This window comes from Lagopus muta, chromosome 4 (assembly GCF_023343835.1).
Source record: "Lagopus muta isolate bLagMut1 chromosome 4, bLagMut1 primary, whole genome shotgun sequence".
Lineage (NCBI taxonomy): Eukaryota > Metazoa > Chordata > Aves > Galliformes > Phasianidae > Lagopus > Lagopus muta.
In genome coordinates, this window is record NC_064436.1 from 33851775 (window position 1) to 33879103 (window position 27329).

Sequence of the window (27329 nt, forward strand, 5' to 3'; positions counted from 1 at the left end):
CATCTGGTTGCCATTGCCTTCCCTTGCAGCACCTGCACTCCTGCTGGAGGCCTGCCATGTGAGCACAGAGTAGAACTCTTCCCGCATCACTGCACTCTTTGGCAGATGGGTTAACAGGGAAAACATGCCTCCTTCTGCTGTCGGAACATTGCAGGTGCTGGGTTTAAGTCTGCAGGCAAGAGTGACACAATTTAGAATACTCAACACAGAACACACGAAGCACTGGAGAAAATGCATGGCCTGGTTTCTTACAGAAGAATTTGTAATAAATGAACAGGCAGAAGTTGCAGAAGGAGCAGACAAAATCCAAGATTAGGGGTAGGTTTCAGCTGAAATATTTCTCTTCCACATGCCAACTTGCCATTCAAAAGTATGCCCACATTCAATTACAATCCTGCATACATTTTGAACCCACTCCTTAAGAACAGATCTTTACTGAGCTGCATTTATGAGATCACCTTCAGCATTTTCTTTCATGTCAAGGAGAAAAAAGGCATCAGCAAAAGCAAAAGATTTTATGGTTCCTCACAGACAAAAATAATTGTAATTCATTTCAACCAACCAACAACTGTAAGCACAAATAGAGAAGAGCCAACCAAAAGCCTTACAACCAGTCTCCTTCACCTTGCCTATTGCAGTAAGGAGGGGTAATTTTCCTATTCACAAACTCACAAGTATCCCCATCTAACTCCAGCTCAACCAGACAGCACACAGGAAAGCACCGTGCTTTACCTGTCAGCTTCCTCTACCCTTGCCATGCCCCATCATCATGGGGTTTGCACAGAGCACCATCCCCACGCAGCCTCACTCACAGCACTGATCGCTGACGCTGATCTACAGGAGCGTTGTGTTTGGCACATGCCCAGTTTCTAGAGGAAGAACCACACTTTGACATTGAAAATAAGTGAAGCAACTAAAAGGACAGAGCCAGAATACACAAACCTGAAAAATCAGCTCTACAGACACAAAACTCGTAAGGGCTGACAAATTTGCTGATTTTAAATAGTCATCCTTGAAAATGAACTCAGCAAGCCTCACGTTCCATTCACGCTCACACTGCAGAAAATTATCCACAGTAAACTTCATTCTTTTTCCAGGATTAAGAATTGTGTATTGTGCTTGCAGTGAGAATCTGTTTTACGCATTAGGGAAAATACAGAACTGGATGTCTTTCAGGTTAAGCGAAGGCATTTCTGCATGTTGATCGTAAATATTCTCTCGGTCATTCTTTGGCAAAACTGTCAAAAGACATTTTATGCCATTTTTCAAGACGTTGTTATTGGAGGAAGAAGTTAAACTCTGTATTTAAACAAAATGTGCCTGAAACATTGAAAAGCTGATTTAATGTTAACAATTCTGCAATTCAAGCAGTACGTGGGCCAAAAACCAGCTCCAAAAGATAATGGCCGGCAGGAAAAGGACTGCATTCCTAAAGAATGTAAAGAAATAAGTATGGAAACCAGTTCAGGAAGTAAAGAGGGAACGGGAGAGAGATGTTCCTCTCAAATGTGTTCTTTTCTGTTTGCCAAGCTTCTATCATTTTATTAAAATAATATCTCACGCACACACCCAAACAACAGTAAAGGTGATTAACCCAGTAGTTGAAAGCACTCCTCTATCTCTGATTTATTCTGAAGCATCGAGGTATTCAGGCTTATATGGTCTCACACTGCAAGCAGCTTGATTCGGTGCCAAGGCACAATGTGTGCATGAAAGCAGGCTGTGAAAAGTTCAGCTCTGAAGTGAAAATGGCTCATGTCAATGCTAGAGGAGTTCTGAAGTGCCCTGTCCAGCAGTGCCCTTGTCTGCCTCTTCCAATGGGAGCCTGAGGGTGCAGAGGCGCTCGCTGGAAGCCCACCCCTCAATCCCAGCCAGTGCAGTAGCCCATTTCATAGAAGCACAGAATCATTTCAGCTGGAAGGGACCCTTAAAGGCCATTCAGTCCAACCCCCCTACAAGGAACAGTGACACGTACAGCTACATCAGGTGCTCAGAGCTCCATCCAGCCTGATCTTGAGCATCTCCAGGGACAGAAGGATTCTTCAAGGAGGTTTCAAGATGATTACAAAAGGGCTCTCATGCTGACAAGCATTGACCAAAATTGTATTCCAGCAGGAATTTGGGTTTATTTTCCAGAATTCCGACAAGAAACATCTAAATGTAACGGTTACTATAAATGGCTCTCACATCCTGAACTCCAGGTCGAGAATACATAATTTAGAAAAGGATAAAGGAGTTTCAAATGTGGCCTGGATCCCCAAGGCAATTTTTCCTGTTTTCTTTTTTTTTTCCCTTTGCCTGCTGAGTGGGTATGGGAAAGAAAAAGAATTCCCTGAACACATATCAGAACTAAGTAAACTATTTGCTTTTCTGAATCTTCTAATCCTGGTCAATGACAGTAAAATTAAATGCTAATTATAACAACAAGAAGTTAAGCTGAAACTAATAAAAAGTTATCATTATAATACATAATGAGATTTCTTTTTTAAAGGCTACAAATTGCAGGCACGGTGGAACTGCATAAAGAGAGAAAAAACATAAGGCCAAGAGATTACTTCTTACCTTTCATACTGATAATATCATTAAATGTGATAGAAATCTCTTAAGTGTATGCAAATTTCTTACTAAAAACCAGACATTTGTAAATAAATAGCACTCTCACGAACAGAAATACAATGGCTGCAGGAAAGAAAGGTCTTCAGAACCATCAATAAATAGATGCCAAAGACAATCTTACACTTGCTAAAGCCTGAAAAAGATCTCTCCTGCTTACTCCAAGAAGTAAAAGCAGGGCTTGCCTAAAATTTTGACTTGTAAATTCTTCTACTTACCTGCAAAGCACAAAGGAAGCACAGAATTAAGCAATGAAATTCTGGTTTTTGTCACCTTTTAGAATTTTTGTTAATGTTCAGATTGGTTTTGTTGCATTATTCCCTCTATTTTTCATTCCCAGAATAGAAAAGCTGCCTTTCCACCGTGGGGAAGAATGCTGAAGATCAATTTGCTTAATTAATTCTTACATCAAGTGCAAGAGCAGGGAGCCCAGAAATATCTGCTGCTGTTTCAACAGGTGATATAACAAAGAAGTAATTTGAAAAGATCTTATCTGTCCCTAAACCATTTTGTGGTCATTTACAGCACTTTTTGTAAGGTTTTCTTATTCATTTGTAGCTGTGATTTCCTCTGACTGACTGGAAATTACCAATCAACGCTCATATTTACGCATGTTGATGGAAGCAAACAACATCATCTTTCACTGATGCCTGGAAGTGGTTTCAGGTGAGGCAAGAATCAGATGCAGGTTGCTTTCTGAAATGTGTTGGAAGCCTGGTGATGTACAATTTGTAACGTGCCCGCTTTAAAGCACGCGTGAAACACTGCTGCTGAAGATTGAAGATAAATGCTTTGCTGTAATCAATCAGGGAAGTGCTATGGTCGGCAAGCCTGTTTGGCAGCTTCTCTGGAGATCGTAAATCAAAAGATTCAGAATAATTTCCAGCATTTTTGTAGTGAGGCCACTCCCCAAGTCTGTGCAGTGCTGGGAGGGTCCCTGGGATTAAACTGGATTTGAGGCACGAACAAACGAAGGCAGCAATGACACTCACTGCAGTTCTTTTAAAGGCCAAGAATCCACTAAAACCTTAGATTTTGGGAATTACTTTTGGACTGATGGGTGTAGACTCAGAAATACTGAGTTAAACCAGCACTCTTACGGCCTCTGAAATGCAGATTATGCCACTGGAAATGTAAAATACAAAGTTTAGGTGATTTCTGTTAAAAATCCACATGGGCATTTATTATGATGATTTCACATTTGAGTAACGTTGGACATTCCATGTACAATGCAAAATTCTTCTGCTTTTGTCAGCTTTACAAAGGAAATTTGCTATTCACACCATGAACAGGCATACGTATTGGTTTGCCTTTCAGAGCGCGTGCAGTCCACTTTGCTGCTGATAATCTGCATAAAACTGGATTAAGGAATCGGGAATTCTTGGTGTCACAACCATCAATGCAGCCCGAAAGTGCCGTCCCAAGATACGTTTGGCATTGATGTCTTCTTGAAGTGCCAGCAGGGCAGCTTCTCTACAGACTGCTGTTATCTGCAACGACACAAAGCATCCCACCTTGTTATTGTTTTAAAATGTATTGCTTGAAATGAAGAAAGCAAGCATGAGGTTATCAGCACATTCCAAACACCAGATACCCATAGGACAGAGTTTCTCTGACACTTTCTTTTTTTAATTTAAATAAATGAGGCTGTGGGTGATTAGCACTTCCCAGCAACGGGATAGAGCTCCAAATTCAAACCACAGTAACATTACGTTTCATGCATGAGTATGCTGCAAATTACTTTAACTTGATAATCACATTACCTTGCCTTAACCCCTCTGCAACACCTGATAAATTAAAACTCCAGAAAGCAGCAATACATTTTTCTGTCCCCAAAGCACAAGAGCAGATATTCCCAGGCTCTGCAGGCACTTTTCCTTTTAAACTTTAAGCTGGGAAAGAAGTAAAACCAATTAATTCAGCAAGGAAAGCTCGAAGGAGAGGGGTATGTGGAAAGGGAGGGGGGTGAAGGTCTCGTACCCTGAAATGTGTTTTTAAGCTCTCTGGACTTCAGACAGCGGAAACAGACTGATGCCAGTGTCATTCTAAAGACACATTGCTGTGGTGAAAAGAGCTTGTGGAATGAAAAGAGATATTGTGATTTCCAGTGCAACAGGGAAAACAGTGATTGATATTGACTGCTCCCTTATATCTGTAAATGAAAGAGCCAGCTGAAACACATTTGTCCAGCTATTCAGCATATTTTCTCTGTTTGTTCACTTACTGAAAAGAGTTCCCCTGCTTATGCTGTGCTAATGGTTGCCAAAGCCGTTTAGTAGCTTTTTAGAGGATTTAGCCGCATGTTTAGGAAGCTTTCACAAGAAAACATGCATGGATTTAGATGGCTTTGTCAAGTTTCAACAATATTACTTTTAGTTCCTTGCTGCTCTAATGAACAGTGAAGCTAAACACTGCTGTTATGCATTTTAATGCACTTCAGAGACAGTTAAAGGTGGAAGCAGAGCTGAGCTTTAGTGCCCTGGCTTCTTAGGGAGATAAGCAATGCATCTTTCTGGAAAGTAATGCAGGTACTTCAGTCCTTCCATTCAGGTTTTTCACTAAGTAGGTGGTGTGACTATTTCCTATTTTCCAGCACAAACACAAAGATATTGGGAAATTTAAAAAGAAATAAAATAATAATAATAATAAAAAAAGCAGAATACAAAACTGAGATCAACCCCCCACACATCGCCACCTCTGCTTGAAACCAAACATAGCAGTCTTTCAAAAGAGAGAAGACTCAGGATGGAGAAACAGATCCCAGACATCCTGGACTCCAAAGCTGTGCTTATCCTTAAGGAAGGCTGCGTTCTCCCTTGCCAAATGCAGCACTAAGGGCAAGTTTTGCACAACACAAAGAGGAAGAGACCTCTGGGTTCTGTCCTTTCAGTTCTGCTCACACAGACCAACTATCTACAGCACCAAAATGATGAAGGGTTCTGAAGTTCAGTTGTTCAGTTAGTGATATATTGCACTGAAGAAGAAGCTAAGTAAAGGCTGTCACACTGGCAGATCCAAAAAAGAAGGCACTCTATTGCCAGTCCTATCTCTTCCTGTTTCATTTGCGCAGGGATACATTTGGGAGGAATTTGCCCATAAGCCAATACTTCTGATGATGTCTAGATGCTTTCTTTGAGCTGTACAAAGAGTAGCAGTAACAGCAACCATAATTAAGGATTTTTTTTTCTTTTAATTGCATTCAGAAAGACTGAAACATAAGTTCTGTGGTAACCAAAAATTATGAGACATGAGGAAAAACCAGAAAAAGATATTCTGTTATTTGGTATTCAGGTATATCTGAACTGCTTTTAAGGGAAGAGGAAAAAATTTTAAGGCATAAGTTATCGTCCTCTCTTTTCCTGGCTGCACTCAGAATTTTTGTGAACAATATCTTTCATATAATTTTGAGTAATAAAGAGTAGGCAATATGGGACAGTGTTTAAAATTCAGGCCCTTGCACATGGTCAAAGAAGACCCAGGGCATTGTTTCCATTCCTTTGCTAACTGAGGACATCAGGTCTCTAATAGATACTTCTTGTCATAATCATACTGGGACATCTCATACCAGACCAAGAAACGGAAGGGATTTAAAACTTCATTTCTTCCTGGATTAAAGCACAGTATATGTCAGGTTGAGTGAGACAAAGAGGAAAGGGAATAGAAGGGGCTTACAGACACACAGAAGAAAATCAGTGGCTTTTCAACACAGTGTGCAAGGTCCTTCCCCACAGGACTCAGCATCACTCCCACACCAGGCCCTATATCTAGATCATGAGTTTTAAAACCTTGCAGCAGACTTTTCCTCAGTCTGTCCAATTACTTTCTTAAATCACTTCTCCTTTTGGCCTCCATAACATCCTGTGATGAGTGCCACAATCTAATCATGCACTGTACGAAAAAGCACTTCTGTTTGTCTTCAAGTGGGTAATTTCAAGAAGTGCCTCCTAGTTCCTGTGTTATGAGAGCAGCGACTCATCTGCTCCCTGTTCATCTTCCCCGCATCATCAGTGATGGCATGGACTTTCACTATACCCCCCTCAGCCAGGTCTCCACAAGCCCTCAGTGACAGTCCCTGCAGAGCCCTCAGGTTCTGCTCTGCCCTGTGCCTGGAGCTGCACCACGGCACTGAAATGCTTTTGGGGTGATTTTTTTTCCAGAAAATAACTCATAACACCTTCAGCAGCTTTTTCCGTGCAAAAACACCTAATTTAGACCTCATACTTGTGAGTTTGAACCCTGTCTGACTTTCTTTTCTTTCCACTGCACTTATCAGCTTGAACAGCATCTGCCTGCTTGAGTAGATGAATGCTGTTAAGCACCATTACTTACTTGTTTTAAAGCAATTCTTACCTATTTTCAAATACAAATCCGAAGGATCACAATTTCTGTCTTTTCAGTTAAAAAAGACTTTCAAATCTCAGCATGCTGTAAAGAATAGGAATAATGTCCTATTGCTGTCCCAGAGACAAAATTGCAGCTAAGAACACTGAAGGACAAAACAGGTATTCTCAGCTTCATCTGAATTGAGAGCAGCTTTCAGCAATGACCATTAAAGTGGTGATGAAGACATTAAGCGAATGTCAGAAACAACACTGCTTGAAAAGCAACAGGCCAGGCAGCAGGTAATTAAACAAGTAAGGGGTGAAGGTTGTTACAGCAGGGATGAATAGCAAGCCAGGTGGGGCTGAATATTACTAAATCTATAAGTGCCGGAATATATCCTATGTTGATTATTAGCATCATTACAAATGAAAATTTAACAGACATGTTTCTCATTTTCAATTCAGTGAGAGCAAATTACTGACCTGTTTACTGACATTAGTCTGATGTCTGGTCTTAACACGGAAATAATTTTCAAGCCTGCTTTAAAGAACAAATTACCATTTTTTTCTGGTTAACAACAGAGTTGAACATAAGGAGTGATTTATCATCTGAGTGAGTGCTTCCAAGGTCAGAAAGTAAGCAGCTCATTTACTCCTGCTTGAGGCCCAAAAGGCACTGTGTCAGGTTATCCTGGGAGGAACAGAGAGCCCCAGTGAGCCATCCAAATCACACAGCTCAAGTGCAACCAGCAGTGCCACACACAAGCTTGCAGCCACTGCCCAAGTAACGGTGGGTCCCAAAAAGCAACGGGTTTACACTGGCTCCACTTCCAGCAAGTACAAAATGCCGGGTGCTGGCTGCAGCCCCCTGAGCAAGCAATGCTCAGCACAACCCATCCTTTCCGTGCCATTTCACTGGGCTGGCTCTGCCCACTCCTGGCAGCGAGCACCAGACCTTTCCCGGTGAATGAAAGTCCTTTTCAGCTTTTTTGTGTTTAAAGTGCTCTAAATAGCTTTAAAGAATCTTAAAAAAAAAAAAAAAAAAGGAAAAGCAAGAAAGAAATGAGCTTCTGTGTTAAAGCCTTAGGTATTCTCAAGAAGGTGGTTTTGTTCATGCAGGGTCTGCGGGGAACACCTGTGAATGTCGGCTTTAATTGGGCTGCAGCTGGTGTCAATTGTGCACACAGTCCCTGGCAGACACTGCCTGCACATTGTGTTTCATTCCTTTTTCCTTCCTTTTTAATTCACTCCTCCACCCCACCAGTTAAAGTTGTAAGGGATTGTGTGTAAGAGGGATTAGGAGGCTGGAAGCAGAATGGTGCCGTGGACTGTGAATAGCACGACACGGCGTGCTGCCCTGCAGGAGGCTACCTGCGAGCTGCTCCGTGGCACCAGGGCAGGCTGCTGGGCCCCGAGGTGGGCGCTGACCCCCAGTGTGGTCCCATGAGGGGACTGCTGGCCCCACTGGGTCCCTCCGTGGTGGGGAGCGGCACCGCAGCCCACTCTGTGACCCTCTGTGCAGACACAACCCACTGCTGGCCACAGCCTCTAGTGTAGGTGCAGGCACGAGGTTGGGCCTTTCATACCAGGCACAAACCACCAGACCACTGGGAAAGCAATCCAGATGCTGGCTGACCACTGGGTTACTGTTCTAACAGCATCATGCTGCTTCTGATGGGCAGAGCAGTTGGGGTATCACAGCATGACACTGGCAGCAAGGCATGCCCCAGATAATGTTTGCATACAAGATGCTGCTTTGGAGATAAAAATGCTGTCTTAAGATGCCATAATTGCCATTTTATTCCCCTTGAAAACAGGGGACAAAATTGAGTGATTTTTAAGTGTTGAGAGGTAGACTTTTGATGCATTTCAAAAAGTCTTCAATTTTGTATTTCTCTCATGTTTCAGCTTTCCTGTTTATATATAAAATAGGAAATACAGGATAACATGCCTTTCTTCTCTGAGAAGATTAATCCTTACAGCCCACTACAAATCTTGCTCTGTTTAGGAGAACAAGCTTCCAACACTAGGAAATAATTGATTGCCCCGTGATAAATTTTCATCTCATCTTTGAACAACAGAATTACCCCTATATGGGCACCTCTTCCTTCCACTCACTCTGTGATCTGTAGATTTAAATCAGATGGGTTCTGTGTTCGATCATCCTGAAAATGGAAAATCACATCTTCTAAATGGAAGACAATGAAATATATTAGTGCAATACTTTTCATACAGTACCCATTCACTCCGAAGACTCGTGCTGCACCCATCACTGGAGCTTTGCAGGGAATTGACTTAAGAACTGGTTGTCTCTTTACACAACTTTCATAACCTGCTACAGCAATGCTAGAAAAAAGCAAGTGTGCAAAGCACTCACTGGCCATGTAAGCACCCCAGTGAGACAGAGGCTTCTCTGATCTCTAAGCAACTATGTTTTAAAACATTATTAAATGTTTTCCTGAAGCTGAAGTGCATACATGTATTCTGGTTCTGTGTTCATGACCACTGCTCCTATTCGTATTGAAACCATTCTCTGCAATGAAACACTGTATTCAAATATTATGTTCTTACAGAAAGATAGGCTTCCTTCTTCCTTGTTTATTAAAAAGACATTTAATATGAGTCGATGTTGGACAGTTACTTTAAAAGAGAGAGGAAGAAGCAAGCACCTTTGTAATTCTTAAATAAAAAGGATAGGTATTATGTGTGTCTTGTGTCTCTGATCCAACAAACCGAGCTAATGATCTCTGCTATTCCTGATTTCTTTTATGAGAGGTCGTTAAGGAAATGTAATTGAACAAAACCAGCTCCTTTAATGATCACTATAGGTAACTTCAGAATAGACAGGCTCAAGTCTTCACTTAGTGTTTAATCTGCAGTGTGCTTATTTGCGTAACTTCACAGATTGATGCACTTGCCACTACATGTGCATGTGTACAGAGCCTACCTGATGATCTGCACCAGGGACATTAAGTTTTCATTCTACCTGAGTACACACAGTCTGAGCAGGACAGCAGTCCCCTTGGATCTTTCCATGGTGGCCACAGCTACTCTGGGGCTGCGTAGAGACCATGTCCTCCTCTTGGTCTCAGCCAGGGGGGCTGGGCTTCATGCTTGTTTGCCTACTGTGGTCATAGCACGTGGCACACCAGTGAGGAACCGAGCCAGGCCACTGGTCCTGTGCTTGCCGCTGGTCCTGTGCTCTCATGGGGCAGCAACCAATGATCACATAATGCTGCATGTAACTGCTCCTACAGGACCAAAAACTGAGCAGGGCTGTGCCTGGGCAGCAGATATTATCGCATGTATCAGTAGCTCTTAATATTCTATGAAGTTCAAACACACACAGAGAAAAATAAGGAAAAGATAAGGTAAGTCGCCAAAACTAAGCATATGTATCATAACTATAACACATGATGACAGCTAGTGAGAATAAACCAGAGCCTTTAGTGGTACATGGTAAGTGTCATCATACATACCTCTACTCATCCCAACATGTTCTAACAGAGCGAAACTTCGAACCCATCTGTAAGCTTTCTTTATTCTTCTTTCCACTCTCTTAAAAATGTTAGTAGATGTGGTATCCTTCCAAGCAATATATAAAACATGTAAATTCCAATTTAACTTCTGTAACTACAAGCCCAAAATGCAGCTAGTTTCCAAAACGTACTGTGTCGATATGGATCCCATCACTTTGGTAGAGACATGTCATAGCTACACCTTTCACAAAGGAATTCCGTAACGAAACGAGTTTTTACATGCTGGGACTAAATATTTTTAAACAGCGCTCTCTGCCAACTTCAAGTTTCAGCTATATTTGTGCAACTGAAAAAAGAATCACACACATGTTTCTATACAAGATTAAGCTGCATTTCTGGTTAACCTCAGAATTATTTCATTTTTATATAAACATTTAATGAGAAAGTTTAACTTCTTCCCTTCAGTGAGAAAAAGGAAGCCAAGCCACTAGAAAAACAGTCTTTCTGTATGTACACATACATATGTGTGTGTGTTCATTTTAATTAAAAGTAATTAACAGAATACTGTGTTCTCACTCAAAGTATGCTGTTACTACAGAGGACCTGCACAGTAAGCCAATGCTATTTTGCTGAATGCCGCTAGCAAGGTGGATTGAATTATGCAACTAAAAATTTAAAAGACTTGGAGAAGATCGTTAGCTGTAGCCATCAGAAGTTTCTCTCTAGAAAAGCAAAACAAAAGAAAAACAACAGAACAGATTTGTCAGCTTCTACCTGAGGAAACCTATCAGTGTATGGGCATTAATTAGCTCTTTTGTTTGCTCAGCTTCTTGCAGATGATGAGGCTGAGCAACACATTCAGCATATTCCAACTTTCTTGCATTGAAAAATAATGCTTTTGCTTCTTAAGCCAGTGTTTCCCTTCTTAAGTTTAACCTAGGAGAGCAGCAGAGGTCTTAGACTCCTATCAAAACAAAGCAAATAAATTCAATTCAGCAAAAGGAATTGGGAGACGTGTCCTCCCTTCCCTAAAAATATTTATTCTTTTGTCAGTAGAACTCAGCCAGTCTAGAACTGTCTTTCAACTTGTTTCAGCTCCAGTAGCATTTCTGTTACATTATGTCACCAGCAAAAGATGGCTGAATCCACTCAACAGAAAGCCAAAAAAAAAAAATCTTTTTCATGGTTTTTGAAATCCTGTTTTCATCCTGTTTTTAGACCTTCCACTGTGGCAAATACTATTTCTGATTTGGATCTGGTATACCAAGTTAACAGCAAATATATTTATAGTACCTATGTACTATACCATAATACAGTACAGTAAAATGCAAACAAACTCAGCTAAAAATACTGGCCACAAAATCTAGGAAATCTTTTGTAGTCCTTCTGTTTCTATCTGTTGGATAGAAAGCATACAAGTCATAGGATAATGAGAATAAAAGGGATGTTATACCTTCTGTTTTTTTCTGTATGGCTATTTACACACACATATATATCCTGAATTGAGGCAGGGAGTGGGAAAATACATTTGTTGCGTAGTGCTTTTAGACTGAAAGATGAATTATGTCCTTAATGGGAGCTCCCTTGCTTTTCATTTATTGGATCTCAGTTCCTGGAAGGTGCGAGATGTCTCTGGTGGAGTATCTATTTCCTTGGCAGAGTGCTAGAGGAATTTCAGACTGTTTCTAAGTTTACCTCTTGGAGCTTCCCATGGTACCCAGCTGCTCATGTTTCCCAAGAAAATCAGAAGATTGCATGCCTGCATTCTAGGGAGGCAGAGCAGTCAGACCTAAGAAGCAATGCTGTTGCCAAAGGTAGATCCCTCCGTGCATGGTTATTACTCCTTAAGGAAGAAGCAGAAAGGCTGGTAAAGAACTTAAAAGTTAAGCTTTAGGTTCTTAAGTAAGGCAAGTTTTGCTAGTGCAAAAAAAGCCTAAAAGGAATCAGCAAGAAAAAACAAGAAATGTCATAAATACAAGGAAGAATAGTGGCGTGCAAACAATTACTTCTAGTTAAGGATTTATTTAAGAGGCATACTTTAGTAGAAATAGAAAATAGAACAGAAGATCAAGAAAATAGCAGTAATACAGACGTGACAGTGAAAGCTGTGCTGCCATGACAGATGGTGAACCTAAACAAATGACACAGTGGCCACCTTCTCTCTTTGATCTGCTCCCTTGATGAGCCCGTCCAAGGGCAAGGGCAGAAGCCTAATCCAGCTGTACTGAAGAAGGCAGCTGGGGCTGCTTTAGTACACTGAACCAGCTCACTCAAGCTGCAGGGCAGTGAGGAAGGATATTTGGAGTTATTCAGTCCTAAACCATTCAATACAATTCTGTTGTCAATAACAGCCTATCTGCTAACTACTTTCTGTTTCAGTAAAAGCTTCCAGCAATATATTTCAGGTGTAGCCCTGTTGTGTCTGCTGAATCACTGAGTGCATACATTGAGGAATTCATAGCACTGTCCAGAGCAGTGTGTCTCTCCAAGTAGCACAGATTGTCACTGGTGTGGGCATACCTAGCACACTGGGAACAAACCACAGGATCACATGAGGCAAGAACCTGTAGTTGGAGCTGCCCCTTACCTTCAGGGAGATGTTGTGAGTGACCAGATCAACACAACATCTGCTGTTGCAATGTTAACATTAAAGGATATCATTTGAGTGCCCTCTTGCAGCTGAAAAGATTGACTCCATGTTATGTCTGAAAATCACTTAAGAATTCTGGGTAACTGAATCTGATTGTTACTCCTATGATAACAGATCTTGCTTAGAAAATTTTTTCATTTCCTCTCCTTCGTATTCAGAAACTCCTCAGTTTGTGCCATGGTATTAAAAAAATCTCCCTGGTCTCTGGGGTTTTCTCCCTCTCCTTTCTTGTCTAGGCAAGACAACATAATGCAAATTTCTACTGTGACAAAGACATAGAAAATGCATCTGCATTTCTCTGTAAGTTCAAAACTTACACTCAGCATTTTTTACATTCATTGAGATAATGTCAGGCACCTCCCAGCTTTCCTGGCAGTAAGAAAAAGGTTTTAAGGTTTTCCAGGACAGCATCTTACAGTATGACAGAGACCAATACAGCAGGGAATCACGCCCAAAGGAATTGGTATGGCTGCAGTGCAGCAGAAAATGCCACAAGAGTGAGATGACAAAGATCCACTATCACAGAACTAAGGACCACAGCTAAAAAACCTCTAAAGTCAGTAAGAAACATCAGTGACACCAGCAACAGGTCTGTTTTGTACTGCTGAGGGACCCTGAGCTGACAGGTGCCATGTTTGTGGGACAAACTGAAGCTACCAAAAGTTTACCAAAAGCAAGTTTGCCTCTTTCTCCTTCCCTGATTTACCTTACAAAGAGTAAGCTCTGCCAGCCATAACATAATGGTTCCCCTACTTTCCATAGCTGGAGAGTTATCCCAGCTCTGTTTGTGCTAACTGCTACAAAGAGAAGGGAGGAAAGAAAGATGAAGGTAACAGCTATCATGGAGTGCAATGGAAGAGACAAGCAGGACCCTTGGACCGGGAAAACTTTTGGCAGAGGGAACCAAGAAGAAAACGAGAAGAAAACCCAACACTGTGGGTTGTGAAGATCCTAGCTTTTCCTCAAATCCATAGCCTGAAGAGTAAGAACATAAAGCAGCCTTACCCATATGTCATGTTTCATAGTTCATACAAGAACTATGCAAGTTTAGGTCTTCAAAATACCTAACAGTCTGCTTTGGGAGAAGCTGGTAAATACACAGAGAAAAGCTCACCTGTTCCTCTTACCTGCAGAGCTGTGGATGCAATCATCCTCATACAGCCTGCAGCACACATGGTGGCCTTCTGATGACTTGCCATACATATTTTACTTCACTGAATTGGGCAGCCAAGCTATGCAATTCCACAGTCAAGCATCACTGCACAACCAGCACTGCCTCTTGTCAAGAGATGAGTTTGTAAGATTCACCCAGGAACTGCCTACATGTTGGAGAAAGGGGGAACTTACCGGTGAATTACATCTACTCATTTTATGTTGGATGCACAGACACCAGGGTTGCAACGGTGAGTGTTTCAGTGCCTGTATAAACACAGTGAAAGAGTGAGGACAGCATGTATGGGGTGCTAGCACAGAAGCACTGGTTTACATACTGAACTGAAATACTATACTCTCTCTGTTTTTTAATGAGCCTGTAATCTCAAGATTCTTAGCACTTCCTACTTGAAATCACATTCAACATATTTCATGATATCTGGAGGACTTTGTCACGTCAATGATCCGCTGTGTCTGGTATGAGAGCATCCAAAATGCATGAGATGTCATGAGGAAGCTGGATTTCATTGCTTCCTCTTCATGGTGTGATGCCACCCAACCTGTCTGGTGCACATACCGCAGCCTCAGACTTCTGATATTTCACTCAGGTGTGGGTCATTCAAAACCCCATGGAAGAAATATTTCAACATTCAGACTTTTTCTTTTTTTTTAAGAGGAAGACCTTCCACACCTCAGTGGACATCGCATTCAAAGCACACTGCCAAATATTATGTGATGTCCTTTCCAGAGTTAATTTTTAATTTCCTGACTTCTCTGCATGAGAAATTTTCAGATTGTCTTGGCAGTCACTTGACAGCATGTGCAGACCTAACTGCAGAAGTGAATGCAGTGTCAGCCCAAATGCAAACCTCCAGACTGAGTAATTTCTGCAGAATTAGTTAGTTTGCTAAATAAAGTTCCAGAAAGCACTGCAGTCCAAGAAATGATCACAAATATAAGGTAAAGGGCACAATCCTTACAAACCTTGCCCCAGTCTGCCATGCACTAAGGGGACACAGGTGTCCTGAACACATCACTCAAAAACCCGATGATTTTCCATTTCATTTTTTAATGCCGCGGTTCCAAACCCACAGATGTTGTGCATGGCTATAAATCTTGGCACCCTCTCCGTTATGGAAGAATTTCCCCTGGTATTCAGCGTTCCTTGTTTCACCTTAAGTCACCCTAATCATGCTGACATCTACTATCGATGATTATATTAGCCCTAAAAGATCCTTAAACAAATGAAAAGGACTGACTTCCACTCCTAAAGTTCTGCTTCCAATTTTCTAAAGGAAATTAAATAATGTATAAATCAAATGCTGGGCGCAAGCCCAGGCAGCTGAACATCGCTTTGTCCTTTCAAAGTGAAGAGGAAGTGTCTGCTACAGAAGGGACAAGCCAAGAGAAATAAAGTTTAACCTCAGCTCCATGTGAAAGTGATTTGGGATAATCGAGGGAATCTGCAAAGAGGTTAAAACTGGGACCACATAGTAACAGCGGAACGTTACACAATGATCAAAAATCTATCAGGGGCTGACCTTCACCTGGGGGAACTGTGTGGCCCTCGCAGCTCATTATGCTGGAGTGGAGCGTGAAGGGCAGGAGGAAGAGCAGACGAGCAGGAAGGGGAAATCTATTTATAGCGTGTGCTTGTCATGTCAGGGTAATCTTACCATTTTTCTCAGGTTTGCTATATTCATAAATAAGTTCTGCCTGACAACTTTACAGCAAGGCGGCTATGCAGGAAACATTCACATTGCTTTCCACTTCTTCTTTAGCTAATACACTAATACACCTCAGACTGTTGAGGCCGCCACCAAGAGACTTCTTAATTTATGCACTATTGATGGACTACTGGTCCTTCTCTATAAGATGGTATATATCCATAAGGGGAAAAAACACTAAAATTGTGCTAGACATTTTCCTGGTATAATCTGCTAAGCAAGAGATGGCTGTAATTGCCACAAGGTATTTCATAAAACTATTGGAACATATGCAGTTTGTAATATGATTTCCATATTAAAAGAAGATTCTGATCAAGTTTACACGGTTTCAAGAAGACTTTGCACTGACATTTTTGCACACGGAAGATCAGCACTGGACTTCACAATTAGGGTCAACATAACCCTGCTCACATAACCCAGACTTTGATGGAGAGACAAAGATGTGACGTCCAGCTATTAACACTTCAACTATGTACATTCCTGCCCATTTAGAAAATCTTCCTCTCCTCAATTTTAAAGGCTATAGAATATTTTAGATGCCATGCAAATAGCCCTTAAAAACAGTCTAATCCCTTCACTTCCTTCAGAAAGCAACAAAATTATTTTCAGCACTGTCACTTAGTTGTTTTGTCTGTCAAAACACTAACTGAGCAGCTGGCAAAGCATGGATAGCCACATAACAGCTACATGCACACAGCAAATTAACAAACATCCTGCTTAGCTGTTGCAAACAAGTCAGGAAATGCTTCACAGCTAAAAAAATAAACAGAATAAAAACAAATACCCCTCCCCGAATATCTTCTTTTAGTTTTCCCTTTTAAAAAGGCGAGTTCATAGACATACTCCTACAGCGTAGAACTATTTTATATTTAAAAAGCATAATGACTGTCATTTAAATCTCGGGATGCAAACTCGTCTGAACATTAGCACAACTGATTCAGAAGAACTAACAGATTTACTGGGCTCGTAGACTTGTAATTTATCAACAATTATCCATACACTTTAGATACCTATAAAAGATTAGATCAGACTTCAGGAACACTTTATTAGCATAAAGAGGCAATTCCATCAGCTGCTATGAGCACAGAGCTTCACCTATCCATCTATCCATCTTCCACACTACCTCCCTCTCAACAGAGCCTGTGCTAATGAAGTGTCAGCCTGTGCCAAGGCTGTTTAAAAGAGCAAAGCAAGCAAAGGAAGTAGGGTTTTAGTGGGACCACAAGGCTTTACACAAACACTGCTAGAATAAACGCCTCCGTAAAGACCTCCAAGTTTCTCATCACTTTGTCTCGGCAGGTTACCAAATCTTGAGAAGGAAAAAGAAAACAACAAAAAATAAAACTTTAAAGGAGGATGGAAAATAGTAGGAAGTTTTCACAGAATGTGGTTGTTTGCCATCCTTGAATTTAAACAAAACCAGGTGCACAATATGTTACTCACACATGAGAAGAGGAGAGCCAGCAAAAGAAGGAGATCTGTCTCTCTCTCTCTCTCTCTTTTTTCCTCACTCCTTTCAAGAAAGCATCCCTGAAAGCTCACAAGCATATGCTTCGGGCTCCACTGACGTCAGTAAACACCACTGAAGTAAAGCTTATGCTTACACACATTCCAAAACACATCTGCTGTGTATAATTGGAAGCTGAATGGAAGCTATAAATCAGAAACAGAATGTATTCAATCAACAAACAAGACATCTTTTGTCTTTAAGGTGATGGTACTCATTCCAAAATTTTGCACTCATTAGAATCCACTGTTAAAATGAGAGACAATTTCTAACACTGAATTCAACCAATTAATTTACAAATGCTAAAACATTTGCACTAATAACAGAAAGACATCACAATTAGCACCAATGTGTCACATTTCTTTGGTTCTTTGTAACTAAACCCCAGCATTAACATTAAATAGTTAAAATAGTTACAGATAGGTTACTGCATGCAAAGCACCTGACAGCAGTAATTGCATCCTGGGTTTTCCATATCTCTGATGTACTATGTATTTAACATAAAGATCTTCTACAAACTACTGTAATTCATTTTACTGAATTCTCTGTTCACAAGGTGCAAAACCATTTGCATTTCACATCTACACATGCTAAATACCTGACACAGGAAGCCTGGGGCTTGCTGAGAGCTGCAATGCACACAGGGCACAGGCAATGGTACATACTAGCCCACCATGCATTATTCTCTGCATTAATGCAAAATTAACCAGTAAGGGCTTACACCTATTTCTTTAATCAGAAAAGTCTCCAGTAAAAGGAAAAGAGGAAGAAACACGAAGGTCTGGTACAAGGCTACCCATTCCCACTGATGCCAACTGGATAATCTGCTCCAGTTCATTAGATCCCATATGGTAACGTCTGTGCTGCGATAATCGTCTTCATACAGGTAGTTACTTTTCTTTAAAAACCTATCATCTGTCTACTGGCAATAACAAGGTTCACCATGGCCTGCAGTGACTTTGAGGTTATTACTGTCTGTACAGTCATTCATTATTTAAGCACAGGACATTGCCTCTCATGTCTCGTAACACAGAGCAAAGACAACCTGACCTGAAGCTGAACGAGTGTTAATGCATACTTGAAACAGGCACAAAGCATTACAGTTCTCACTAGAAATACAGTTTGGTGCAAGCATGAAGGCACGCAGCCTGTAACACAGTTAGTTGCACGTGCTTTTATTTGAAAATAATCTCACTGTGGTAGAGATCTCCCAGAAATAGAGAACAAGCTTTGCTATGAGCTATATCAGTTCCAATACGGGCAGTGGGCTGATGGTGGTTTCTATGGTGCTTGGTGTGGCCAGGGCTAGCCTTGCCTAAGCAAAAACCAGTCCTGAAATAAGATACTGACTATAGAACTACTTTTTCAGAATGAAACAGTAGCTCCAAGGTGGACAAAAGAAATGCAGATTGCAATATGCTTAACAAATAGAGAAAGTTACCTTTCTCCTGTATTTTGCTTTGGGAGTTATTAGTACCTGGATATTCTCCATGGTTGAAAGTGCATTAATGAGCTAAAAGACACAGTAATTTATCCTGCAGATGACCTACATGCAGCAGCCATGTGTGTTTATGATCACTTCATCTGGCAATGAGCATTTGACACAATGCAAAGCTGAGGTAGAAAAATGCACTGTTCCTCAAGCTGACTAATTAAATCTCTACTTAATTTGGAAAAGGGCACTTTGAAAATAAACAATAATTTTCAGCAGACTGTAAAAAAAATAGGCAACAAATGAATCTCATAAGGTAAGGCCTGAAAGCTATTACAAGCACCAAAGAAGGTGATTTTAATTCCCACAATACCACTCTGAGTGCTCACACAAGTGCGCCTCTGACATTGCAAACAGTACATTCATGTTTACACTTTATTACTAAAAGAGAAGCCTAAGTGTGCGTTTTGTACTTGCAGAAGTTTTCCTTTTGTTCTGCTTCAAGAGCAACAGAACTCCAATATCTGCAGAGATGATCAAAGCTTACGTTATAATTTCTATGAATCACAAAAACAGTAAGCGATGGCTGAGCTGAAATAGTACCCACCATTCATGTGTTAGGCATCAAACTATGGCTTGCATCTAAAAGCAACACTGTCAGTTGTCACCCTCTGCATTTTACTAACAACCGATAAAACAAGCAGGAAGTCCCATTTTCCCCAGGAGACATGGGTGGAAAGAGCAGCCAGGCCAAGCCTTGCCTCCCCACCAAAGGCAGCTGGGGCTTCGGTGCCCCTCAGCTCCCACCAAAGCCATCCCATGGCCTTGAGTCACTTCAGCAAGGCCTCATCTACACAGGATGTTATTCTGGAACAGCAACCGCATTTAAATTCACTCCCTATCTCATTCCAGGACAACTTCCTCACGTTGACGTGCCCTCAGAAGTACAAGAAAGAGCATTCGTCTGTGGCTGCATTTAGCCCGAGGCTGAAGTCTCATGAGGTAACAGAGAATAGAGATCTGGCTTTATCTTATAAACGGTGTGAATATATATCACCACCCTTTGGAATGAAACCAACATTTTCTCTCTAATCTCCCAACCGTTTCCCACAGAAAGCGTGTACTTTCTCCAGCCCAGGAAAGAAGGCAAGGACATTAGGAAAATCAGAGGGATTGCAGAGCACAGAAAGCCTGCGTCAGCTGCGTACAAAGAGCACATTTCCCAACCCAAGCTACTGGAGCTATGAAATGGTCTCTGTCACTGACTGGGAAACTACCAGGATGGCCAAGAGAAAAGCAGTGCAAAATGTACTGAGAAACAATACCGCAGAGCTTTGGGACTGGCTCCCCAGATGGAATTAAAGGTAAGCCAGATAATACAGATAAGCATGGAGCAAAGTACGTGGGTAGAGATTGAAGCTTTTCACGTATATTGAAATGACAATGTCAAATTACAGTTTTTTGTGGCAAACACAACTGCCACCCTCCCACTCACACAGCCGGTGTACAAAGTTTGTAACTCAGGAGTTCTCGTGTGCTCCTTAACTCTCACAGGAAATACATTTTTTGCTGTCCTGGCAGGTCAGACCGCTAACCATATCCCTCAGAGATCATCTGCCCACTTCCCCTCTTCCCTGCACAAGCCAGCAAAGAGGCTCAGGTTTCCCAACACAAAAGGAGAACTCAGATAGGGACACCACGGCAGACATATACATCCTGGAGTACAGCCGGGCAAAGTTGTAATTTGTAATGGCAACAGGAACATAGAGATGCCAAATAGAAAACACGAATTAACTAAAAGCTTTGGTTTAAGGAGAAGGCCGTGCAGGTTGAAATCCACACAGAAGTGCCAGCATCTGCTGCAGCATCAAGCACGTGTGAGCAAATGTCACAGAGGCTGCCAGTCTCCTTTGCACTTCCCCCATTAAACCTTTTCAAATAAGGATTCTAATTTTTTTGGGGTTTTTTTGAATGTGTGTTCCCAGGTCCACGAAACATGCTAGTTCCCTTAGAAGAATTCTTTCTCTTTTCCTTTTCCTTTTTTGTTCTGTTTCTTTCCTCCTGAGAGACGAGTTACAACTTCAAACTACGTTGGGCTGCAACTTCAGTGCTGCAGAATCCCCGCTCACCCGTACTTCTCTTTCCTCAATTCCTCCCTATCTGATTTACTGTTTACTTGGAGAACATATGGGAAACATGCACGGAAAGCATGTATCCGGGTTCATGTTCAGAATAAATACTTTTTATGACTATTCCTGTGACCTGCAGCAATAGACTAGATTAGTCACCCACAACTATGTATAATCATATAATCATTTAAATACGTTTTCAAAACAGAATACGTTTTAAGGGACAGATCAACCTCTATAGTCTCTCTAACACCCATTTCCTACAACTTCACCATTTTCACCTGAGATAAAAAGCATTATCTTTGAAGTGTGGAGTTCTCCCTCAAACATACAGTGAAGGAATAGAAATAAACTTGAAATTATTAGTGCTATCCAGTCTACTCAGTTTTCTTAAGGAAAGAATGATGAAGAATTGCAATAGATAAATATCTGAAAACTGATGCTGAGGCTGAAGTAAATGTGTGATTTATCAACATGTACAAAGTAACTTTTTTCACAAAAGTAACTTCCAAAGCAGAATATGCAATTTAATCTAAAGGCAAATAAACAAAAGGCTCAAATATAACCTCACCCATTATACTTAGCAACGGAATTGAAAAGAAATCTTAACAAAGCCATTTTGAATTGAAACATGTTAAATCTTTTCAAGTCAAAACATTCTGAATTCTTCTAGGGTAAAAAAAAAAAAAAAAAGTTAAGGACAAAAATCCTGATTTCCTAATTTAGTTCTGTATTAGTAACAAAACAGCTAGGTCCTGCTTTACTGTGGTTTACTTTGGGTTTTTCTTCTCCTCTCTACTATCATTCACCTTGGATTGCAGAAAAATCTGATGTATCTCTTTTGTTGTAGAAAATGGTCTTGATAATCTTTTAAGGGCTGTTGCATATATAGCTACCAGCCGTGAATGCTGCTTGCAGCTTTCCTCCTCATCTCTTCACCATCCACCACGCAGAAGCCAGAAGTCACCTGCCGCAGGAGAGCTACAGAACATCTCTTCAGCCAAACTGCCCGATTGTTTCTGATTCCAAGGCTTAAGCAAGCTACACAGACATTTTCCTTTTGTCACAATCCAGTCATATCCAAAAGATGAAAAACAGAGAGATTTCATAAGGCTACTTGGCTTTTACAGCTGTTTTTTTTTTGTATGAAACAGACATCGGGTGTTATTTCTATAGCTCCAAGTGCTGCAGTAAATCTCTAAAAATGAAAGCGGTTTTGTTTTCTTACTTTTTAAGAAATGCTTCTCCCATGTGTTTCTAGGAGGGTTTCTGAGGCACTCTACAGTCTTTCTGTCTCACCACAACAGTGCAGTTCAGAAAAATACTTGAGCAAAAGCACACTTAAGACTCCATTTATTCCTATCCAGCGTAAAGGATTTTGAATCAAGAGGAACTTCAAGCACACAGCTTTCCTGAACTGAGGTCTCTCAGCAGGTTAGCAGTCAGGCACATGCGGACTCGTGGTACTGACCACACTGCTGAAAAAGTCACGCTGTTCTTGGAAGAGTGGTTGATTGATCTCTGCTGGCCAGCCAGTCCCTTCACCAGCTTCATCCGCACTCAGAAAATGCAGTCTCTGGAAAATTATTTGAAATAACAGATTTCCCTTCAGCAGGCTTGCTTGTTGTTCTGCTTATTTGGGGAGCAGAAGGCTGCTGTGAGGGGAGTCATTATTTGCTGAAATGCAAAAAATTCATTTTCACATGTAATTACTTCTATTAATATGTATCATTTTACATACATAATACATCTACATACGGAATCTATTATTATTGAGGAAATGATTTTTTAATGGGGATGACTGAACAATACTTGAGAGAAAATGTTCAAACCAATGTTAATTTGCAGCAAGAAGTCTGGATTTCATACCCCAGACCAGCCCAATCATCCTATGCTTACACCTTGAGAACAGAATTCAACTTGTATGGCTTTTCCAGGCTCTGCAAACTTCCTAAGCCTAAATTTAAACTCTGCCTCTGTCAAAGAGCTTTAAAAGTTAGAAACTGTTTCAGCTCTACAGAAGAATGAAGAGGTAGCTCACTGTATTTCTGCATTCTATCCATGGAAGTATTTTTATTCTCCCCATTTTCTTACAGAGCCTGTGACTGCCCTCCTCTCCTAGCCTCAAACTCATACAAAAAAAAAAAAAAAAAAAAAAAAGAGAGAGAGAAAGAAGAATTAGGTAATACAGTTACTTCTGTATAAATGTAGTTAATTATATTCTCAATTGCTAAATTGCTAAATTGTTTGTTTTCTCCCTCCCTGCATGCTGGGGTTAATTAAGCTCCTTAAATGCTGCATATGAATTAAGAAGGAACAAACAACCAAAATAATACTGGCTGTTCTCCTATGAAAAAAATCTGGTGGTAAAATGTCTTGGCAGGCTATACATTAGTAGAAAAATACTGCTGAATTTTCAATGGTAAAAATAAAGTGACTAAAAACTTTTTGCCATCAAAAGGAGAGACTTTCAAGAAAGTGCATTCATGGTAGAAGAGAGCTAGTTTCTTTCAGAAATCACAAAAAAACCCAGGGATGAATTATTACTATCAAATACAAGCCTCAAAATAGAATCTCTGTTATCGTAATGCAAATATGAACGCATATTTGCTATTCCTGCAAAACGTTATCATTACTGTTCCAACTTGCAGGGGACAACCTGTTCCTTGCAGATCCTGACTGACTAGAACTGGACTAGGTTCACCATTTTCACACCAATAACGTTGTTTTGCTCACCTTCAGAAAGCACAGCACAGGTAATGCTTATCAGATGATTCTGCAAGGATCTGCTCTGGCTCTGCTGGAAAAGTCTCAGGAGCCCCAGCACTACGAGGAGAGCAGAGCAGCTCCTACAGTCCCCAGTGCTGTCACTGGTCCCAGCACCTTATCTTGCCCTCACTGTTTGCCCTTGGACAGACAGCAGTTTTATGCACTTTTTTGCAGGCTGAACTGATACATTACTCTCTTTTTTTTTTTTCTTCTCCTCACTTATTTATTTATTCATGGTCTCTCTGAATCTCCAGCTATTTTCCTTGTCAGAAATGTCCCTTTATACTAATTACAATTTCCTGGAAGATGAATATTTGCTTCTAATAATCCCTCGACTTCTCTCATTAATCACGTTATTCTTTTCTTTATTTTTGCTTTAGTCCACACAAACTTCTTCAGTATCCTCTGCTTTATTCAAATAAAGCATGGCAGATCTGCCTTGTCTCCATTCTTTTTTTCTTTTTTAATTTTAGCAACTTTCTAGGCTTCCTTGCTGCATTTTCCAGGTGTCTCTTTCAATGACATGGTATGAAAAAGGCAGTGAAACTGATACCAGCCCATTCTGGTTTAATGCAAGTTACTGGTAATATTCCATAGTAGCCAAGTGCTGAAACAGATGTGTGTACTGCCGAAGACATAATTTGTGGTAACATCCCAATGGTATTTTTGAAGGTAGGTCCTGATTTTTAATCTGCACATTGCAAAATCAGTCCAATAGCAAGAAATAAGGCAAATGGACTAGAAAATTATCCTTGGTTCTTACAGCTGATATACCTCCTAACAAGGAGGGCTCAAAACCACAAATCTGAACTAAAATAACTCATGTATAGGAAGAGGACTGGATCATCATGTTTGTCATTCTCTGCTTAGCTTTCTTTGGAGTGAAAACTGGCAGATGATCTGTCCAAAAGAACCTGGCAGTATTTGGAATTAGGGAGGACAATGCAGGCATTTCTCCCGTTACATAAGTGGCCCATAGATGCTACCATATACAGTGTTGAATGCCTTCTAAGCCTTGTGTAACAACAGATTTTAAATATAAATCAGAACACCAGCACCACTTCAGGCTTTGAAATACAGTTTACCTCTTACCAAATATGATGTGTCAAATTAATCATGAAATTCACAAGAAAAAAGAAACCTCTTAGATGATCCAAGCATCTCCCTGCAAGTCCAGGACTGTTGCCAATGAAATGCAGGATTGGCAGAAGAGAGATTTATTGCCACAGTTTCTTAACTCTATATTTCGTACTTTAGTAAGCCATCCTATCCTGCTTCACATGGTGCGTTTAACAAGTAGTCAAAAGTAATTTAAGAAGTAAAATGCACTTGTCATCACAATATGCAGTGCTGAGCACTGCTTATTTCCTGTAAGACTTTGTTAAAAAATAAATTGACTGCAGGCAGTCTACAGGTTTGGCATTTCCTCTGAAGGCCAGCATTCACCAAGGGTGCACCTACACCAAAGCTATAACTGAAACAATCCAGACCATACTGTTAGAACTGCATGCAGCCAGCAGCTCGCCTGATTTTCCACCACTTGGCTGAGCCAGTGGCCCATTCCTTTCCTGCATCCTCTGAGCAGAGTCCTACATGTGAAATTGGTTTCATTCACATTGCATACCTGCATTACTCTTATGTATGCACTGCACTAGGGAAGAGATTTGCTGCATAATTGCTAACTGCTAATTAAAAATCACATTAGTAAGAATGTACTGGATGGCAGGAGTGGCAACTCAAAAGAGCTTGCTGCTTCAGAAAGATATGAAGAGAGCAGCAGGCTTACAGTAGTACTGAGGCCAAGCTGAGTTGTGCTCGATTCCAAAACACTTCCCAAAACAAAAGAGATTCATCTGGCCCCTACTTCTCACTGACACATACAGTCATGTCTTGAATGAGAAAACCACAAAAAGACACCCTGAAAGACCTGGCACTTATTGTACATTTACAGTGACACAGTTGGGGACAAAATGAAGCAAGGAACATGTCTACTCTTTGGTATAACTGAAATGCAAGAGGCTTTCTTGATCACGGAGAAATCATTTTGCCATATGAAAATGTAATCACACAGAGTGAGCAGGGCAGTTTGTGCATTAGTTGGCTCGACAGAAGTGAACTGCTGGGAAGCGGGGCATAAAAGTGGCAGCACTACAACATCCCTTCAAAAATACATGTTACCTTGAAAATTGAAAAAGAAAGCTTGATACTCACATTCTCTGTTATTCCTCCTGACTAGTTAACAGTATACATTAAATTAGAAGACATTTTAATCTTTAGGAATTAAATAAATAGTACTTGGATTTAGCAAGCTTAAACATGTACTTGATTTTAAGTGCATTAAATAATTCCATTGGTTATAGAGAATTTTTTATGCACATGAAAATGTTTGAAATGCTGTAGGGTAATAATCCAAACTTTCACTAGGCCAGAAATGAGTCGGTATTAACATTCTGGCTTTGGTTGAAGTGATAAAGGTGATGAAATTCAGCTGAAGAGTTAAATGCAGACCTGAAACCCTCTCAAAACTTGAAACTGGGTCAGACCGATTTTTAATTAGCAGTTAGCAATTATGCAGCAAATCTCTTCCCTAGTGCAACACATACATAAAAGTAATGCAGGTATGCAAGAGGATACATCAGTTCCTTGGTGGAAGAGCACATTTTGGAGGGCTGTGGCACCCTTGTGCACTTCCATGACCAAGAACAGCAGCAAAATGCTGTCACAAATGGAACATTAAGGCTTCAAATAGCTAACTACAGATCTTTTTTGTTCATGTTTGTGATTAATTCCTTCTTCTCTATGTTTCATGTACAAACCAGACAGCTTGGAACAGAAACCTGACAAGCTATTTATGAAATCTGTCGCACATGCAGAATTGAAGGAAGCTGACTGCTGCAGTAAATATACAGTCGGCTGGAACACATATAATGAAAACATTTTTGGGTTTGAAATAGCCTCAAAATGCAGCACGCCTCCAACATGACCTGGCTGGATGAGCAGTTTGTAGCTTTTTCTCCTTCCTCTTTAACAGTAAATTCACTGACTGAGCTAAGGGATGTTCAGTAAAGAGGAAGGACTAGTAGACTCACCTCCAACAGTGCAAAGATAGAGCTGTGTACAATCAAGTACTAAGGCATTTATAGCACAATATGTAATGCACTGCCTGTTGCCATCCAAAGGTATAGTTCTGGAAAATCCATAGTCGTAGTGAAATAATTAAATATGTGGTAAAAGACCCTACTATGCCTTTGTAAGTAGGAAAAGAGACACAAATATATAGTCACAAAAGAGACACAATAAGGGTAATGCAAGTAAGACGCAAAACCCAAATGAACAGTTATTATGTGAGCAGCTCAACTGAATGAAATGAAAACGTCCTAGTGATAATATGAACCATTTTTTAAAGCTTCTAGCAAAAGTTGAATTTTTCCATCACTTACGAGAGATTTGGGCTGAGTATATTATCCTGATAGCGCTAATGCTTATCAATACATAATAGCCATCCTTTGCTATTGTTTGAAGTAAGGGAAGTAATTAAAGTAGTCATAA

General features: G+C 40.6%; 1 protein-coding gene across 6 annotated transcripts in view; it reads right to left on the reverse strand.

The window, feature by feature from the left end:
• Positions 1-217: 217 nt before the first annotated feature.
• SPATA5 (spermatogenesis associated 5) overlaps positions 218-27329 on the reverse strand; it is a 184412-nt gene continuing 157300 nt past the window's right edge. The window contains exons 16-17 of one of the 6 annotated variants that reach the window (XM_048943100.1): positions 14412-14483; positions 218-4103 (exon numbers count right to left, since the gene is read on the reverse strand). In XM_048943100.1, the coding sequence (XP_048799057.1) occupies positions 3927-4103; positions 14412-14483 (249 nt within the window). In that variant the 3' untranslated portion in view covers positions 218-3926. Of the gene's footprint in view, positions 4104-8058; positions 12258-14411; positions 14484-21031; positions 22689-27329 lie in introns of those variants that run through there. The other 5 variants (XM_048943101.1, XM_048943104.1, XM_048943102.1 and 2 more) reach the window with 5 other exon arrangements.